The sequence below is a fragment of the Carica papaya genome, chromosome 6 (genome assembly GCF_054855325.1).
Source record: "Carica papaya isolate Zhongbai chromosome 6, ASM5485532v1, whole genome shotgun sequence".
Classification (NCBI taxonomy): Eukaryota; Viridiplantae; Streptophyta; class Magnoliopsida; order Brassicales; family Caricaceae; genus Carica; species Carica papaya.
In genome coordinates this window covers 29,122,697-29,143,176 of record NC_142314.1, presented here as the reverse complement: position 1 = coordinate 29,143,176, position 20,480 = coordinate 29,122,697, and the positions used below count along the sequence as shown (strand labels likewise).

Here is a 20,480-nt window from a genome sequence, read left to right as displayed (position 1 = left end):
ATCGAACGGTCAGGATTCCATCTCATTCAAAATTCGAATGAGTAGTCCAGATCGCATGAGATATGATTTAACGGTCGATATTTCATGCATTTAAATGGACCCTTTTATCCTTAATAAAACCCTAGATCATACGGCTACAATCTACGGGCTCCTGATCGAACGGTCAAGATAAATTTTTAGATACGAATGGACAAAAATGCCCCTGACCAAAATGAAGGACTAGATCTCCCAAATGGAGATCCAACGGCCAAGGGCGGGCCTATTTAGGGGAAACCCTAATTGGGTTTCCCTCACTTGGGGCCATTCGGCTAAAAGGAGAGGGGACGGGAGAGATCCTGTAATAGCGATCTTCACCCAAAGAAGGAGCTGCTCACAGTGAACCACCGCGAGCCGGGGAGAAGAGAGAGACCGCCCAGCGGTGTTCTCGCCTGAAGAGGAAGAAACAAAGGAAAAAAATAGAAAAGAAGAGAAAAGAAGAGAAGAGAAGGAGCCGAGGGAGAGAGGGGTAGTGGTCCTGGTGTGACGGTGGCCACGTATGCGAGGGGGAGAAGTGGGAAGGAGAGATAGACTGAGGGAAAAAAGAAGTGAGCGGGGTAAGCGAGAGAATAAGGTTAGCCGAAGGGAAAGAGAGGAGAGCGGGGTAAGGGAGAAAAGAAGACGAGCTGAGGGAGGAGAAGGAAGAAAAGAGGGAGCAGCGTAGGACCACAAAACAGAGAAGAGGAGTGATTTGCGTGTGCAAACAGTGTGGGCTGAGAGCACGAAAAAAGAAAAGAGATGTGTGGCCGCGAGTGGCCAGACTGTGAGCGTGCCAAGATAGTGATCCACAACCAGGCATGTCGCCTGCGAACAGAGGAGCCTAGCGGGCCGATTTGCCCACAAAGGAAAGGGAGACCGAGGGAAGGAGCATGCACTGGGTTTGGCCACGACCAGGGGTGGTTGCGAGTTCAGGCTTGCGTACAGGGGTCGTTGTCACATGTGCGGGTGCCTTTCTTACATGAGGTTATTATGCTGCAAGCACTAGTGCTGGATCCACAGGGGTCTGGGACACTAGATGCGTGTGGCGTTCCGCTATTGAGTGGAGGCAATTATTTTGGGTAGTTTTCACGTCGGGCTATGCGAATTGGACGAGGGATGCCGTGTATGGCTATGGGTACCGACCAAAGGTCACATTCGTACCTTCTCTATGTCTATTGGTAAGTTTTTTGCCTTCTTTTCGGGTTCACCGGTCCAACCGATTTGACCAATTTGAATCGGCCCCAAAACATGTCTGTTGAACCAGTTTTAACCACTAACTAGTTGTGGTTGTTCTATACAGGTCAAATTCCACTCCAAACTTTCCCACGTGCATTCCTTCGGGAATTCCGAACCTGTTCAAGGCAGATTTCCTAAATTAACCATTTAACATCTCTTGGCGTAACTTAAGTCATTTTTTTAATTGGTTAGGATTATATTAAAATTAAAATAATTAGTAACTAAGAGTTAATTTCATCAATACGAAATTTTATTAAGGTTATGTATAGTTTTGCGTAGGCATTGTGGAATTGGAAAAATGGAGGTGTTAAAGGATCGTGAAGTGAGTGTTAAGTTTTATTTGTCCGGAATGTGGTAAGTACCTTTACGACATGTTTGGATGATGGTTAAGTGAAGATAGTATGATTTTTCATGATTTTTTTTTATTTGTTTGCATTTCCAAACATCGATTTTTTACTTGTTGAGTCATGGTCCTCAATACCATAATTTTTTTCAATTTTTTTAAACCAACGATTTAGTTGTTTTATGATGGTCTGATTATTTTTTTTCATTATAACTTTAAAAGTTTTTCTTATTTACTAAATTACCCTTGGTTCCACTCCAACCTACAACTTTCCGATTTTTTATTTCTTTTTTCTCTCACAGATTCCCTCTCTCTCTCTCTCTGTGTTTGGGCATTTTCCTGCGTGCAGACATTTTCATGTATGTAATATTTTAATTATATATATGTATTTAATATATTTACTTGTATATATATATATATCTTTAATTATATATATATTATATATGTATATATTTAGCTAAATATATTTATATATCTCTATATTTAACACTACATATTTTTTTAATCTTTTTTCTTTTTATTTTGTATTTATTACTATATAAAATAAAGTAGGGGCAAAATAAATAATTTGTTCAAATATACAACCATATCATATTGTCAATCCAAACAAAAACAGTTGCTACTATCAAACATTAATAAATCATCATCCAAATATGGTTAAATTTGAATATTAATGAGTCTTGCACATACCGAACCGTAACTCAGCATTAATGAATCATTATACAAATCATCCAATTAGGCCCTTAGTAGCTATCTCAAAGCCTCACTTGCATGTTTTTCAAAGACAAAGAACGTTTTCAAAAACTCAAAAAATTAAGGATTCTAATAAAGTTAAGAAGTTAATAATTAAGAATTAAGTGATCAAAAAATTAATAAAGTTTTTATTCACGATGCTTGTTGTATGATCTTTCTATGCTTGTGTATGTAGTGTAAATTGAAAATGTATGAAAGTTGTTCGAATTAGGAATTTGAAAAGGTCTCATGTGAACGATGATTGAATCATGAGTTGAGTGATTGAAAATTATTTGATTTTAATATTGCATGTAATAAATTATTTGATTGATTGATGAAATGATTTATTTGCCTAAAAAATGGAAGTAAATTTAATAATTAAAACAATTAAATTCTAAAACTTAAATAAATAAACCTCTAATAAACAAATTTTCAAAAAAACCAAACAAAAAAAATTAACCAAGTTTTGGGATCTTTGAATAAGGAGTTAATTGGAAAAGAAATTTGCTTAATATATTAGATCAATTAAATCATACAAACATAAAATGGAAATTAGTCATAAGAAATTAAAAACAAGCTGGATAGGTAAGTGACATAAGGATTTATAAAATTTTAAGACAAAATTTAAACAATGAATTTAACAAATTATAAACCAACCAAACCTTCACCAAAAAAACAAACCTAACTTAATCAAATTGGGTAAACTGAGTGGGAATTTAAATAAAGAAAATGAAAGTAAGGGCAAATTTGTTGAAGTACTATCATTGAAATTTAGGAAGAAGTTAAATGAAAATAAATTATCACATAACGCGATGGACGGCCCAAATTAAAAGAAGAAAGATATAAATATCTCACTTCACACCAAACTCTAACCCTAGCTGCCAGCCCCCCCACCGGAGAAGAAGAACCAGTCGTCGGGAAGGGAGTCGACTGTCACCCGTCGCCACATCGGAGCCACCTCTGACCGCCAAAAAATGTAAAAATTCTCTCTGTCGCTCGAAATTTGATTTTTAATATCCCATGGCCAAATCAGAGCAAAAGAACCGGCGGATGAGCCGAAAATAGCGGGTAAAGTCCAGCGGCGCCGCCACGGAAAAAATCATAAATCGCCTCCGATGAGGCCCTTCCCGATTCCTGTTTCGTGTAATTTTTTCACCATTTTGTTTCCTACAGGTTGACCGAAGAAAAATGTCCAATCGCGAAGGTGAGCCGGTGGAGCCGTCGTACCGAAAAACTCCACCGCCGGTAAGCTTCTGTTTTTTGACTTTTTTGGCCAACCGAGTTCCTAAATGTGTTTTCACGCAAGGATGATACAAAACTGGCCGAAATCGGCCAAAACTGGCAGAAACTAGTCAGCCCAAGGCAAACCACCACCGCAGGCAGCTGTGCCGCAGTCGGAGCACGACGGCACTGCCATGCTGGAATCCCAAAATTTGCTAGAAAGACTTTTTAACACCTATTTTGAGTTTTTTGGGGTATTTCTAGGTATATGGAGCGTGTTTTAATCTCCGTATAAAAATTTAGGGAACCCGAGGACTGCCAGTAGACGCAGCTGAAAGCTTATCGTTTCAGACATCGATTCGTATAAGAATCCCTCACCCTATTCCTTGTTACAGAATTGAAGTTTAATTATAAATAATGTGGTATTTTGTACAATTTAAAAAATCTCAATAATTAATCACAGGTTACTAATGGAGTCGCAACTAGTTATTATTCACTGTTTATCCTATTTGATTGATTTTACAGTTGCAAATGCATAATAATACACTGGAGTTTGTATAATGATTTGTTGTGCTTCCTTGATGCATGTATTGCTTGTTTTACGTTATTTACAGTTAAATTGTGTAACTAAAAATTAAATGTAAACGAATAATTATTTGATTAAGTGATTGAATGAATGGTAGCCTTACTGGATATCTTGATAGATGGTAGACTTACCGGGTGCATAGGGAACCCTACTGTGAATATTGCCTCATATCAGGTGGAGTATCGAGAATTGGTATTTTGACATTCATACCAGACGAGATATGGAGACGACCAGTTTCACCCTCATACCGGACTGGGTATTGAGGGGTGGTATTTTTGGCGCTCATACCGGACAGGTATGGGGACGGCTAATTACTTAAAAATGTTAAATAAGGGTTCACGCATAGTGGGGACATCTCTATGGACCCCCATGGATACCATTGTATCCAGTAGGCAGATAAAAAAGGAAAGTTGTTGTTCTGGTTAATTAAATATGAGATTATAATATTGTTTATACTATTGCCTCTATAGGTCAGTTTTAAAATTTTCGCTACAGTAAGTGTATAATAAATTATTTTACTTATAATAAATGAATTTATTTAAATTAAGAGATTCATTAGTTGTTTTCATGATTTTTACCAACCTTCATTTCTGTATTAGTGAATATTGTGAGATTCTAACTGGGCTAGTGTAGCGCACTCTTTCATTAACCATTTCAAATCAAGAGGACCAAGATACAGATCCCGATCGATAAGAGGGTTGCGAATAGGATGTTCAGTTATTTACTTTCTATTTATTTCTTTGATTATTCGTTGCTTTTTTAGACGGGTCATTCCCCTAGCCCTATTGGGTATTTTGAATTATAGTATAAGGAATGTAAACCCTAACACTATTATTTCGCTTCTGCATTAAATTTATAATTTATTTCCTTTCAAGTTTCGGGCCATTACATACGAGCTAATGCAGTTTCAAATAGTGCTGAGCTTCAAAAAACTGAGAACTGGATTAAGTAAGAATTAATTCAAGATGCAGAAAGAATGCATATATTGATAGCCAGATTCATTTCATTAATATTTCTGTTAACCAGTATGAAGGAATATTCATCTATGTAAAAGAAGATTTTGCATTATGATCAGTGTAGGCTAGTAATAAGTACATGCAATGAATATTAAATGAGCAAGCAGAGAATATTAGTAAAGGTGGAGGGAATGAGGTAGTAATAAATTTGGTCAAAGGGGATGATCAGGATAAAATTCATTCACGGATAAAAACAAATCTTTTCTTCTACTTGTCTGCAGCAAAACAAAAGTACTTGTAAAGTATTAGGAAAAAACATATTACTACTGCATATGAAAATTTTAGTACAGTTTACTGTATAGACATCATTCGATTAGTTGATCAAATAAGAGAGTTTGTGGTGTACTGAAGAGAATTTCAGTTACCAGCATCACTCCTCATCCCCAGCCAAAACCTTTGCAAGCCATTGACATAGTTGTTCAACCTTCTCCGATTTTGGGTCATTGCCATTACCAGTAGTTTCTGTCTCTTCGTTGTCAAGAAAGTTCTACAAGATCTGGTAATCCGTTACACCTTGGTTTTGGCTTTGACTAGTAGGGGGAGGAAGGTAACTATTTGATGGGATTCTAGGCTACAGGTTTGAAATGTTTTTCCATAAACCATGTGATGATGATGATGATCCCTGTTGTAGCACCAAAAGAGTCTCCTGCATCCCTTCTGGTTGTGGTCTATATATCGACGACACTTCATCATCCTGCACGTCTAGTGATGACTCACATTGCAAAGCTGCATTGTTATTCTGGAAATTAAATGAGGGTCTAGGATGAAACATCGGCAAATTATTCTGCAGCCAGTTTAATGACGATCCAGGCTGTAGAAGCATATTGTTATTCTGCAGCCCATATGATGATCCAACTTGCGCCCTTGAAGCATTGTTTTGAACATTGTTCAATGAGGATCCAACCTGCAACAATGAATTGTTATCATGTACCTCACATGATGATCCAACTTGCACCCTTGAAGCATTGTTTTGAACATTGTTTGATGAGGTTCCAATCTGCAACAAGGAATTGTTATTCTGTACCTCATGTGATGATCCAACTTGCACCCTTGAAGCATTGTTCAATGAGTCCCCAATCTGTAAGAATGAATTGTTATTATGTACCTCATATGATGATCCAACTTGCACCCTTGAAGCATTGTTTTGAACATTGTTCAGTGAGATAATAATTAATATGTATATTTATGAGATTTAATCTAAAATTTAGAATCAAATCTCTATAAACTATATCGAATCATATATTAATTACATCAGTATTTAATTAAATTCATTGTTGGGCTAGTAAAGATTAATAATTAATACGTACACGAACCTTACCACATACAATATAAAAGCAAAGAAATACTAGGTAATTAATGCTATTTTCGTATTTTCAGTGAATATTTGAATAAACTGTAGTTTGTGTTGTGAATTTTAGAAATATTGTTAAAATAATTATTAATTAAAAGTGTTTTTAGTCAAAAGCTAATTTACGTTTGATAGAAATAGTTATAAAAAATATTGCCACCTTAAAAAACAAAAATTTTGTGTTTTGGGAAATTGACTTTTAAAGTTTTAAATATATTTTTAATAAAAATTAAAGTTATTCTATAAAAATTACTCATTCTAACTTTTGAGTTTAAAATTATTAAAAAAAAATTTTGTCTTTAATTGTTGTCAAAACTATTTTGTATTTTATTCGTTTGATTGTAAAAATAATTTTTAATAAATTCACTAAATAGGCTCTTAATTGCAAATCCATTATATTTCTAGAGCACATAATAGTTACTTGATTTTTAAAAAAATTGTCACAGTATGAAACCTTTTACGACTAGCAACTTGGGGTTGAGTCAACTCTGGAACATCCATAAAACTTAGTGTTGACTTTGGACGAGCTTCTGCATGTAGAAACCAAAGGATATAATTATATGGTTATATATATATACATTAAAATTAAAGTAATAACTTTTTATAAGTAGTGGGAAATCACCTTTGTCCCTTAAAGCACTGACAACAGCTGTAAACTCTAATTCCAGGTCATGGTTCCAAACCATACGTTGTTTCTTAGCACAGTTCCCGCCCTTGTCCTCCTCACCCTCTTCCCAAACCGCATTAACACTAGTATTCTCAAAAGCAGATCTTATCTTTCTCACTTTTGATTGTCCATTTCCAAGTCCAGCATTTGGTTCCTTTCGGTTTAACATTAGAATACTTTGAGGGTTCGCCTTAGCTTGATTTTCTCCAACTCCATTATCATTCTCTCCTTCTTTAATCGATCCAATTTCATTTGATCTATTTTTCTTTATCCCGTGTTGCCACACGTCTCTAACATTCTGTGGTGAAATGGGTTTCTCCAAACAGAAGCATACACCATCCTGCAATGCTTTAAGGGTAATGTCCATTTCGGTCTCTAATCCCATCACTGCATGGTAATAAAAATAGATAAAGAACATCTGAAAATTAAAATGAGTTATTAAATTTTGAAGCAACATACAAACTGTAGCAATCCCTCTTCTTTTGACTATTTTTAAGAATACGATAATATTCATATCACGTAATTTTAGGGATGTCGTAACAAGCTTGAAACGATCTGGTTGTTCTAAAATTAAGTTTGCGGCCACAGCTCCTGATTCAGTAGTGGTCACTGAAAGAGTGAAGAACAAAAAAAATGTTAAGTTTGATCAATCTAATACTACAAATAGAAAAAAAAAAGAATTGAAATATTTTCTTAATGAAATTATATCTTATGTATAAATATAAAATCTAATGAAGTTAGATGCATAATGTTTTATATATGTATATGCATGTGGGTATGCTTGAATGTATTGGTTTACGATATAATGTTTATAATTGCAAAAGAAATTAAAATTCATAATTAATAATGATACCTAATTTTAAGTTCAGCATAAACTTAAGATTAAATGTACAGTCAAATTTCAATGGTACACCTGACTCGGCAAGAAGAGTGAGACTGGTTTCGGTTATATGCCGATGTTTTCTTTTAACACGTCCATTTTGAGCTAAAGAGTTGGGGCATGAGTATATGACCTTAATCCCATTATTTTGGAGAGTCTGACCTAAACTAATGAATTCTCCTCCCATTTCTGATTGAAGACATTTTATTTTCTTTCCAAACTGAGTTTTTATTTGGTGTTTAAACAGAGTAAAGGCTTGAAGGACTTCTGATTTCTATTTTAATGGATAAAGCCAAGTGAACTGACTATAATCATCAATGAAGATTACATAGTACCTATGGCCAGAGAGAAAATGGAGAGTAGATGGTCCCCAAACATCAATGTGAACAATTTCGAACAAGGCTTTTGCATTTGATAAAGATAAAGTGTAGAGAAGAAGATGAGACTTGTCCAGTTGATATGCATCACAAAATATGTTTTCATTAAGTTTTAGTGATTCATTGCATGTTTTCAGGATGACAGATAAGGTTTTTAAAGATGGGTGTCCTAATCTTCTATGCCACATCAAGATTCTTGATTTAGGGGTTTAATGATGTTTGCTAGTGAAGAGGGCTTGACAGTAAGGATGAAAGGGAGGAGTTGATCCTGATAAGTCTAAGCAATATAAGCCGTCTTTAAGCTTCCTTAGCAACAACACCTTGCCTGTAGCTTTGTCCTTCACAAAACAGGAAGATGAGTAAAAAGTAACTTCAACATTGTTAGTGGAGGTAAGTTGAGAAACACTCAGTAAGTTTTTATTGATCTTTGGTACATGCAGGACTTTGTTTAAGGTTAGTTTTCTGTTTTTGGGAGTATAAATGTTTATCTTACCAACGTGTTTGATGAGCATTTTCTCACCATGTCCAATCATGAAACTTTCACTTCCTTCATATTGTTGCTTGGACTGCATCATGTTGGCATCTCATGTTATATGATTATTTGCACTACTGTCAACATACCAAAGTGGGTCTTCAAGAGTGTCTTCAGGGGTTGCTGAAAGAGTTGAACTTTGATAAGCTTTTGGAGAGTTTTCTAGAATGGTTCCCATGTAGTTATTGTCATACTGGTAATAGCAGTAAGCAGTAGTGTGGCCAATTTTGCCACACACCTGGCAAATTAGTCTGAAGTTACCACCGACTCTTGCTCTTCTTCTATTGCAGTGACGACCTCCTCTGTTAAAAGAGTTGTTGTGTCCTCCTCTTTTGTTAATTGATTGAGAAGGTAAGTTCTGATGGGTTCTGTTATTTTTTATGCTAGAGAAAAGCGCTGAGGAACGTCCGAAGTTTGGAGTGGTCGTGATCAAATAGTGTTGTTCTAGTCATCTTTCATAGTTGAGCAGTCGATATTGCAGTTGGACCCAACTTATGTTTTCTTTCTCCGTGATTTGACACACGAGAGGGTTATATTCAAAGGAGTCTAAATCAGCAAGAACTTCTGAGGTGAGATCCTCCAGAGTAACAGGATGTCCTGTTAGGGCAAGATTATCAACAATTTCTTTGATGAATTTGAGATGTTCTTCCATCTTCAGGTTATATTTTTGCATTTTAACAAATTCTCTTTTGTAGTAGATTATGTTTGCTCGTGTTTTAACTGCGAAAAGATCACGGATTCTACCCAGAGGAGTTTTGATATTGAATGCCCCATCAATTGGGAGGCTATGTTGGTTTCAACGGAGCTGTAAAGCCAACCCAGCAGCATTTGATCTTGTGCAAACCAGTCTTCGAATTCCAGATTTGCTATGATTTCGACTTCAGCACTTCCTTCTATGGTTCTTTTTGTGTGCTCAGGTGGGCTCGATTTGGCGCCGGTGAGGTAACCTTCAAGTTTGTTTTCTCTTATGATTAGGAGAACCAAGTTTTTCCAAAGGAGATAGTTGTCGTGATTGAGTTTCAGAGTACACACAGAACTCATTGAGCTGCTAGATAGAGTTTGAACTCTTTGAGGTGTTGGGTTGAAGGTTGAGGAGTTACTGTTCTCTCCTGCCATTATGCATGTGGCTCTGATACCAAGTTAAGAAAGCTAATTGTTTTGGAGTTGTGTATGGAGCTAGACAATTCACAACAAATTGCAATATTCATTCATGACAATCTTGGTTAAGAGGAGAATACATTTATAGAGCTCTTTAGCTCTTGATAGATAGAAAACAAAAACAACACAGAAGACATAGAAAACCAAAAATAATGCGCACAGAGCAGGAGGTACATGCAGCTTTACTGGTTTTCAGAGATGGATGATTTGCCTCTTAAGCGGAGGACGATTGTATTCTAATTGTCGGTCATGCGTATTTGTCGACGATCCAATTGATGAGTTGGTATGCTGACTGGAACTTTTCGCTGAGCTAGGCAAGTTGGCACACTTGTCTTCCAAGAGCTGTTGCCAGTTGTTTCTGTTCCCAACATAACTTGTCATGTAAACTTTGTATAACATATATCAATAAATGTGATTAATTTTTAATTTATGTAAATTATTTTTATGAAGAATATAAAATCACTAACAAGAACTAATATTATATTTTAAATATAAACACACTTAATGTACTCATTAAGCCGAAATTTTTTTAAATTTTATTTTTATTTTTATCAAAAATAAAATCTTCTTTTTAATATTTGACGGTCAAATTTTGACCTGACCAATCAGCACATTTTTATAAAAACACACACAGAGACACGTAATAAAGTAAAAATAGAATGGATATAAATAATTGTACTTATCTGACCATCCAAAATAATTCATATGTCAGATTTTTTCTTTTTTCTTTTTTCTTTTCAGAAAAATACATCCATTATATAATATTATATAATACATATACATATACATATTTATACACACACTCACACACACATATATATATATATATATATCCATCCTTGACGGGGAAGGGAGCACAGAATGGTAGAGGTAGACTTAGTGAAAGTTAGCCGTTTTTTCACTCTAAAGAAAAACGTTTTAAATTAATCTCTTAAAAACCGTTGGATGATGTCAAAGGCTCATGGATCAAATAAAAATCAACGGCTGTTATTTACCAAAAGTTCACACGCGGAGAATTATCAGAAATATGAGATTTACGACGGCCAGAAAAGTCGACAGTCCATAGTCCACGCACCATACTCATATATGTACATATATATATGTATTAGGAAGGGAGCTAATATGGATGGTTTTTCGTCGATTGAAGATCCACGATGGGTACCGATTTCAATCCATGAACATCTAGCTTCTCGGCGATAGGAATCTTTTTCTTTTTTCAACCCCGTGAGAGAGAAATGGGTTTACAGAGACGATTTGATCAACACTGGTAAATACGGGCTCTAATAATGAAGTAAAGCATAACGGGTGAGGAATTGTGTCTATTGTTTGCGGAGGTTTATGCTGTTACTTGGTTAGCTTCTGATTAGAGCAAAATCGGGAGAAATTGAAGGTTTTTGTGATGAAAAATGGGGGAATATGCAGCAGCCAAGCACACTGCACTGAACTCTGTACAGGCACTGGGGAGGGGATTCGATGTCAACTTCGATACGAGGTTGCTTTACTGTAAAGGAGTGGCAGGGTCTAGGGTGGTTGAGGTCGATGAAAAACACTCCAGGGATCTCTTTTTGTACGATGATATTGTTTTGCCCAATGTGTCCAGAGATATCAAGAACTCTCAGGACTCTGTTGGGCGTCAGAGTTCTGGGGTTTGCAGTTTCAATGAGGTAAGTCTGCACGTCTCTGCTCCCTTTTCAGATTTCTTAGTTATGTTAGTTAGCAGATTTATTGCTTTTGGCCTTTTAGTGGAATTTTTGTATCATCAGTTCAACGTTCAGTTGGCTAGTTTTGATTTTGGGTTATGGAGGATTTGAATTGATCCATGTGCTTCCAGATGACTGGCGATTGAATCGTACACGAGGTTTTTGCCGTTTGAGAACTGAGTTTTATATTGAAGACATTTTACTAATTTGATGCTTGATTTGTCAATTATCTGCATGATGCTTGGAGAAGGATTAATAAATAGATGTAGTCATACAAGAAGGAGAAATGTTAATGGACTGATGACATTGATGTCCAACTAAGAGAATGATGCCAAAATAAATTGATGCTCTGCTAGAAATTAACTACAAAATTTCTTATGCGCCTTTAGAACTATAAGAAAACAGGAGTTCAAGCCTGCCATCACCTTTATTGTTTTTTTTAAAAAAAAATTTCATAATAATAGCATACTTTATTATAGCATGTTGATTTGTTAACCAAATGAGCTATTCATTGACAAGTTCATCTTAGCTCCCTGGTTCCTCTTTGAGATATTTAAGTGGTACTAGGGCTAAAATTTTGATGGATGGTGATGCTTCCCAAATTCTCTTGGCATCCATGATATTATGCGGCTGTCGAATAAACATCATTACGAACTTAAAAGCATCACTTCTATTATCTGTTATTAGCCTTATTTTCTCCTAATATTCTTCTTTTAACTACCTTGCAGATGGCGGAGTATTTCAATCAGAAAGCTAATCTATCTGAACATGGAGGTTCTTGTCTTGGTAGTTTTAATGCTGCATTTAGCTTTACTGGTTCAAAGCATATTGATGCAGCACCTACTAAAACCCTCTATGTGGATGGATTTTACATTCCACTTGCTAAAGTTCAGCTGACAAAATCTCCCTTATTGTTGAAAGAAAATGTTAAACGTGCTGTCCCAACTTCTTGGGATCCACCATCCTTGGCCAGGTAAGAATGTCATAATTCACTGAAAAGATATGTTCAAAAAATTGCTCCGAAATGTCCCTGATTGTTTCTTACAATCCTTTGACAGCTTCATTGAAAATTTTGGGACGCATGTCATCACTTCTGTTACTATTGGTGGCAAAGATATGATATATGTTAAACAACATCAGTCATCAAGTCTTTCCTCTATGGAGATTAAAAACTATGTTCATGATATTGGAAATCAGCGGTTCTCTGACAAAGAAATTCATACAAGTTCAGGTCAAATGAAATTCAAGGATAAGGCTAGTTCCTAAATATTGCTTTATTTTTGTTAATCCTTTCATAAATGTTGACCTTTTGGTGGCAATTGGCTTATTGTGTTCTTTTTTTGTGACTTCTACAGGTCCTTGAACCTGGGTTATTTAATAGTCAAGGGATATACCCTCAGCCTACCAGTGTGTCATATCTTACTGGAAAAGAAGTATGCTTTAATATTTTACGTAGTTATTCTTAAAATTCATATTGCATTCTGATAAGCTCAATTATTGCAACCAAACAGTAAAGTAAGGTAAAGCTAATTTGGTCTTATTCATATTCAAATTATGTACTTTTTTGTGTGACAACTCCATATTGTGGTTTAAGCTTTTGTCATTTTACATAATACTATTAGTTTTTAGAGTATATTTACACGTGTTTGAGCTTCTAACAACATATATATCAAAGTCCAAATCGAAGCAAATCAGTGATAGGGAAAAAACCTGAAGTTGTAAGATAAAAAGGTAAAAAACTAATGGTTTTATGTAGAATGAAAGAAACTAAACCACAGTTACTGAATTTCACAAAAGAAACGACATTGTTTAAATTTGATTAAGGTTAAACCATACCGTTTGAAATTTTAATTTATTCTTTTGATTGGAACTCAAATTGCAATGGTGTTTGGGGTGATTGAATTATTGATTATGTTGAGCTTTGAAGAGCCAGTGCATCTATGTTTGGCACTGATTTTCTTCTGCAACTGACAATGGTGAGCCCTGGGCTATAGGATCTGTAAGAACAGGATGTATCATTTTTATTTTTCTTCATCTCAGAAAATTTTGTTTTACCAGTTCTTAAGTTGCTGAGTCACTATAACTTAGTGAAGCTGCCTTAACTTAAAGATTTCTGCAATTTTTACTTGCGCAGGATGTTACAGTCATTTTTCGGAGGAGGGGAGGAGATGATCTTGAACAAAACCATAGCCAATGGGCAAGAACTGTACGATCCTCTCCGGATGTCATTGAAATGTCATTCTTTCCTATCACCGCTCTTCTTGATGGGGTAACTGGAAAGGAGCATCTAACCCGTGCTATAGGTCTCTACCTCGAATGTAAGAGATTCAAATTTTATTCTGTCAAAGTCTTTCTGCTTCCATGCTGGCTCTCGTGTTTATGACTTATTAATGCCGAAAATAAACTTATAAACTGTGATATATGCAGACAAGCCCCAGATTGAAGAGCTGAGATACTTTTTAGAGTTTCAGATCCCTCGTGTATGGGCTCCTCTACAGGACAAGATTCCTGGCTGCCAAAGAAAGGAACCTGTTTGCCCTTCTTTGCAGTTCAGCATTATGGGGCAAAAGCTTTATGTCAGCCAAGAGCAGGTGCAGTTTTGCTGGCTTATAACTGATATCTAGTGGCCTGCCTCTTAATTTTCTTTTTTGAGAGTTCTGTGAGAGGAAATATATTCAAGGATAAATAATGCATCTGGTCCAAGTAACATTTGCTAAAATCTTTTTCAGGTTCATACCTTTGGCATAAGAAACTTAAGCCAAAAGGATGCAGCTTGAACTGTTATAAGGCCACGGATAGTCTCTACCACAATTTTTTCTACTCAAATTCTTTTTCTTTATGATATTGAATAAGGACAATAGAATGGAGTATTTCAATGTTAAGAAATATGTATGGAACTATGATCTAATATATTATCAAGGATGTTTAGTTTAAATGAGAGATTGCACAAACACAAGAGAAAAATTAAAATCATAATGAGGACCTCGAATCTCAATAATTAAGTAAACATCTTAATAATCTTGAACAATGATCTTTATGGCATGCTTACAATAGTGAAATAATAATACAGTCCATAATCACCAATTATGTGTAGAATACTAAATAAGAAAATAACCAGATAGGATCATAACTAAGAAACGTCTTACTGTTAGTACTCATCCTATAAACAGTTTTTAAATAAAAGAATTATTATTAATGATAAATGAAATATTTTAATTGCAATAAATATCTCTTAATATTGGAGGACTTCCACTCAAGGGTCTTCATATTCTATATCTCCTCATCAATGCCACAGGCTTGAGATCACACTAGTGGAGGCATGGCATTGATACATGGTTTGGTAGCATTTTTAGCATTCAGTAGCTTTTCAGACTCAACTACTTAGCTCTTAAAAACTTAAACATTAATAGTTTTAACCTTTATAAGGAGATCAACAGTCAAATTCCTGACAGAATGGGGATGTTACAGTATACATGTGCGCCGGAAGAAAATTCTTTCTTCTTGCTTAAATTTTATCTGCGTTTTTTAGTTTTGATGATGTTGCCTTGGTGTTAAGTCGACTTTCAAAACAAAATTCTGCTTTAACTCTATTTCAATGGAAATGCAGGTGTCGGTTGGACGTAAACCTGTAACAGGATTACGATTATGTCTTGAAGGAGCCAAACGAAATCGATTAAGCATACATCTTCAACATTTGGCATCCCTTCCGAAAATCCTTCATCCACACTGGGATACTGATGTGGCAATTGGTGCTCCAAAGTGGCAGGGACCGGAGGAGCAAGACAGCCGATGGTTTGAGCCAGTAAAATGGAAGAACTTCTCTCATGTGAGCACTGCACCAATTGAGAACCTTGAAACATTCACAGGTGAAAACTCTGGTGTCTATGTAGTCACGGGAGGGCAACTTGGAGTTTGGGATTTTGGGTCGAGAAATGTTTTATACATGAAGCTTTTGTATTCTAGACTACCAGGCTGCACAATAAGAAGATCTTTATGGGACCATGCCCCAAATGACAGGTCAAAACAAGTTCTCTCTTCCATGAACTTGGGCGACTCAAGTTCAGGTACAAGAGAAAACATTGTGGGCAACAAATTGGTGAAGTTTGTTGACATGTCTGAAATGAACAAGGGGCCAGAAGATCCTCCAGGTCATTGGTTGGTTACCGGAGGAAAGCTTGGTGTGGAGAAAGGGAAGATAGTTTTGAGGGTAAAATACTCCCTACTGAACTATTGAGTTAGGTTTAGTTTTAGGTATTGACGCTGGTTCTCGCTGAGCAGATGGTCTTTTCTGAACTGTATGGATTTGTGTTCATCATGCTTGTAATCGATTGCTGTTTGATGAACTGGGTGAGGATGTAAATGAAGATGGTTCCAGTTTTGGTTGCAAATGCCAGGAAGTTTTAGAAAATGTCTAAATCTACTGTATGTAATGTCCTAGGTGGTGTTCCCGTCTGAACGTTATGTTATCGCCATTCTAGAGTCTGCCGTCAATTGCTAACTTGTAGATGAGTTTGCTTACTTGAACTAAAGATTTTGATTTTTTTTTAAAATAAATATTGACTGCTTAACTAATTCAGTTGTGTAGCAGTTATTATATACTGCTATATTCTCTTGGGAAGTACTTGCATAGGGAAAGAGACGAGAGTAATCAGTTACCTCCCTTAGTACGTATACATACAAATAAAATCTCATAACCTTCACAGAGATTGCTCTTTCCCTACATTTGTAATAAAGCCCAGGTTATTTGCAAAAGTACATTTATTATAACTGTTGAAGAATGAGAGCACTCTCACTAAAATGATAAAGATTAAAGTCTACACGTAAATTTCAGATTAGATATATAGTAGTAATACATATCATTATCGTTTATTGATTTTAAAATGTAATATTCTAATTCCATATTGTCTCATTTATATTTGAAAGTTTTATTATCCTAATATAATTTTCTTATTATTTTATATAAACTTATTGAAGTATATGCATTGATTTTTGATAAAATAATAAATATTTAATTTATATTAACATTACTTTAAATATGTTTTTTTTTAAAAAAAATAATCATAAGAAAATTAAAACAATAAAATTAGAGCTTGGAAACTTCTTGGACATATATATATAAAGGAAGATATAATGCTTAATGGTTATAGAGATATACTTAAAAAAAAAAAAAAATAGAGATGTAATTCTTTTAGTATATTGTCATATGATGTAAATAGACGATTTTTCTTTTTAACTCGAGATTTATTTTTAAAAAATATTTAAAAAAAAATTAAATTTAAAGTTTCTAAATTAAAAAATTATTAAATATGACTTCAAACTTTTTCCAAATTGGAGAGATTTCTTGAATAAATTTCAACAGCATTTTTTAATGTAAGTTTTTATATGAAAATATCTTTAAAATGGTATTTAAAAATAAAAGTATGTTTGAAAATTTATAGAACAAAAATCTTATGTTTCGTGAGAAAGTAAAAAAAAAAAAAGAAAGTGATATAATAATATCTACATCACACACAATATTTTTTGTGTAAGGGTGTAAACTGTGATGTAATATTATATCTTCATTACATAAAATACTTTCTATATAAGAATGTAAAAATATGATGTTATTCAGAATATATCAGTAATTTTTTTTATATCAGTGCGTATGATATATTTTAAAATAGTAAAATAGTATATTAACGTGAGTAACGACTAATTTTTGCTTTTGTGTATGAAAGAGCATATTTACCTCATTTATGATAACTTTGAAAAGAAAAATTGAAGTCGTTCAAGTAAAAACTCTCTATTTTCTTGTAAACTATAATTTTTGAATATATTTATTTTTCAGCTTAAAATTACTCTTAAAAAGAGATTCTTTAGTAAAAGTTTCTAAAAGTTTTTTGTAATTTTGATTATTATTCATCTACTTGTTTTTAAGCAAACTTTTAGGAGATTTGAAAGTCAAAATTTTGATTTAATCATTTGAAAAATCTCTTCCATTCTCTTTGAGCTTCAACTTAAATATATATACTTTATAAATATAATATTTCGGCCTGAAAATCGGCCCGGGATAATCCTTTTTATTTATAGAAGTTATATAAATAATTAATTTAATTTTATTTAAATTATTGAAAAAAATAAAATAAAGACAAAATTAAAAATTATTTTGAGAAAAATTGGTAAAATTTTAAATAAATAGAGTGTTTTTAAAAGAAAACTTGAAAACAAGAGAGTAAAATCGCAAAAAGAGAAATTTCAGCCATGTGGGACGGCCTAGTCAGCAGCCATGGTGAACAAGAGTATGCCGCGTGGCAAAACACGCTGACATCGACGCTATGCGGGCGATCTGCGTGCTTGGAGATTCAACGGTCCCTATCACGTCCCGCACGCACAAACAACTCAGATGCATTCCCTTTTTAGGCGCGATTGAACGAACGAGATCAATCGCGATGAACGGTCCAGATTTACTCACGCAATCAGCCTAAACAAGTAACGATTTGACGACTTTTCTCGCTTTACGCCGACGCGGACAGATGGCAAAGATCAACACGGTATGTGTATTTAAACATCGCATCTCAAGAAACCCTAACCCTAGCTGCACCTGCCATCGCTGGAGAAGAAAAACCAAACACCGGAGAAAGAGACCGAACCCCGGACACTGCCACACTAGAGCCACCACCGACCACCAAAAAAGATAAAATTTTCTCTTTCCCACTCAGAATTTGATTCTGAGTCTCCCTGTAGCCATATTGGAGAAACCGGTTAGTTTATATGTGTCTTGATTCCCTGTTTATTTTTCCTGTTCTGCCTAAATTGTTTACTATTATATTATGCGTATTTAAATTGATAATTTTTATGTCATTCTCGATTACTTGGTTCATTTAGTTCCTCATGTATTATTTAATTGATTATCTGATTACTTAGTTATTCGATTATGTTAAACTATATCGCTTACTTAAATGGCGTTTAAATTAATCGGTGAATATAAAATGAGATATTAGTATACTTTGGTGATTGTTTGAATTATGAGAATATAAATAAATGAAAGCTTACCGGGCATCCTAGGAAATGGCGGACGGACCCGATACATAGAAAACTCTATCGTAGACATTACCTCAGTAGGACGGGGCTGAAAAGTCTCATACCGGAACGATTTTGAGAGATATGCTTTACTCTCATACTGGACCGGGTATCGAAGCGATGTTGTTTTTGATACCCATTGCCAGACAGGATATGGGAACGGCAAAGTTAATTGTCAAATCTTGATATTGGATCCACGAGTAGAGGGATATTCCTATAAACCCCTAGGAGTCCCAATAACTAAGTTAAAAAGAAGAATTACTAATCTTATGAGCGAAATTAAAATATCACTTGGTTATTTTTTTTTATAGGTTGTTTTCGAAAAAAATTTTTAATGGTAAATATGAAATAAAATGTTTTAAAGTTAAATGTATTTACTTAAATCAAGGGTTTTATTAGTTATTTTGTGATTTTTACCAACCTTTGATTTTCCGTATCAGTGATTAGTGTGATATTCTTAATAGGTTAGTGTAGCTCACCCTTTCATTAATCATTTCAGATCAAGAAAATCAAAATCCAGACTCTGATCATCAAAATGGTTGTGAGTAGTTTACCTCTCAGATTCCCTCCAAGTGCTAATGGAGGTTAATCCCTAATATATCTAATTATTTATTTTTAATTATCGTTTGTTTTTTTTTTTTAATAAAACAATGTAGAAAGGGCATTCTCGTAAACTTATTGGGCATTTCAATTTACTGTATAAGGAATATAAATCCTAATTTTATTATTTGTTTCTACATTAAAAATATAATTTATTTCTTTTAAGGTTTCCTGCTTTTAAAATAAAAGCATATTTAAAATTTTATTTTTCTACATACTTAAAGTTTGAAAAGAAAGATTTATTTTAGATAAAATTCTCTGAGTTAAACTCTTCCAAAAATAAATCTTTTATGCTAAATCTAGAAAATATTTCTTTAAGCTTCATCTTATAAATCTTATCTTTGTGAGAAGAAAGTTCAAAATTTTTCATTCTATATTCTTAGGAATTTGTAAGAAGAGGTGTAGAACACCCTTTGGGAATTGATGTTTGAGAGAAATACTTAAAGAGGTAAAGTTTGATGACAAAATAAACTAGTATTTGTAATTGATGGAACTAAACACATTGAACTAGTATTTGTAATAGATAAAATCGGACACATGAAAGAAAATATTTGAGAAGATAGTGAAAATACTCGAGTGGTTCGTTTGATTAGAGGATGTAGGTACGCGTGGTCGAATCCCCTATAAAAATTGAGTTTGCAATTTGTCTATCCTTATCTTTAAAAAATTTACGCATTACATTTTAATTTAAAAGTTGTGAAATAATTTTTGCTTGTTATTTAATATATTCTTATATGTTTACTTTAATAATTTCTTAGATACATTTGGTGTTCTAATTGCTTGTTCTTTTAAATTCATTATCATAATATTAGTTAGATTAATAAATACACCAATTCTTGCATATTTATTAGTGGACTAAATTTACAATTTTGGAAATCATTCTCTAAATTAAAAAAAAAAAAAAACAAAAACAATACCTATGAATCATTTCTTCATCTATTGTCTTAATCATTTAATAATACTCAAAATTGAAATTAGTCAAAAAGTTTTTAAGAACACAATTTACTCCA

At 34.1% G+C, this 20,480-nt stretch overlaps 1 protein-coding gene and 1 long non-coding RNA gene across 2 annotated transcripts; both read left to right on the top strand.

Annotated features, from left to right (window-relative positions):
- Nucleotides 1–233: 233 nt before the first annotated feature.
- Nucleotides 234–1,663, top strand: LOC110811651 (uncharacterized). The gene is made up of 2 exons (XR_002539176.2): nt 234–1,193; nt 1,316–1,663. It is a non-coding gene; the product is annotated as an uncharacterized LOC110811651 (long non-coding RNA).
- Nucleotides 1,664–11,142: 9,479 nt separating this feature from the next.
- On the top strand, nt 11,143–16,383 carry LOC110811625 (MACPF domain-containing protein CAD1-like). The gene is made up of 7 exons (XM_088223016.1): nt 11,143–11,775; nt 12,540–12,784; nt 12,870–13,065; nt 13,167–13,244; nt 13,946–14,129; nt 14,239–14,402; nt 15,419–16,383. Exons 1-7 carry the CDS (start codon nt 11,518–11,520, stop codon nt 16,043–16,045), a joined length of 1,752 nt encoding a protein of 583 aa, XP_088079142.1. The 5' UTR covers nt 11,143–11,517; the 3' UTR covers nt 16,046–16,383.
- Nucleotides 16,384–20,480: the final 4,097 nt, after the last annotated feature.

What these genes read in the sequence shown, in the direction of transcription:
- LOC110811625 (XM_088223016.1), top strand. Translation starts at nt 11,518, where the DNA reads ATGGGGGAATATGCAGCAGCCAAGCACACTGCACTGAACTCTGTACAG. An exon ending in GATCCACCATCCTTGGCCAG is followed by an intron (nt 12,785 to 12,869) that starts GTAAGAATGTCA and finishes ATCCTTTGACAG; the next exon opens with CTTCATTGAAAATTTTGGGA. An exon ending in AAATGAAATTCAAGGATAAG is followed by an intron (nt 13,066 to 13,166) that starts GCTAGTTCCTAA and finishes TGACTTCTACAG; the next exon opens with GTCCTTGAACCTGGGTTATT.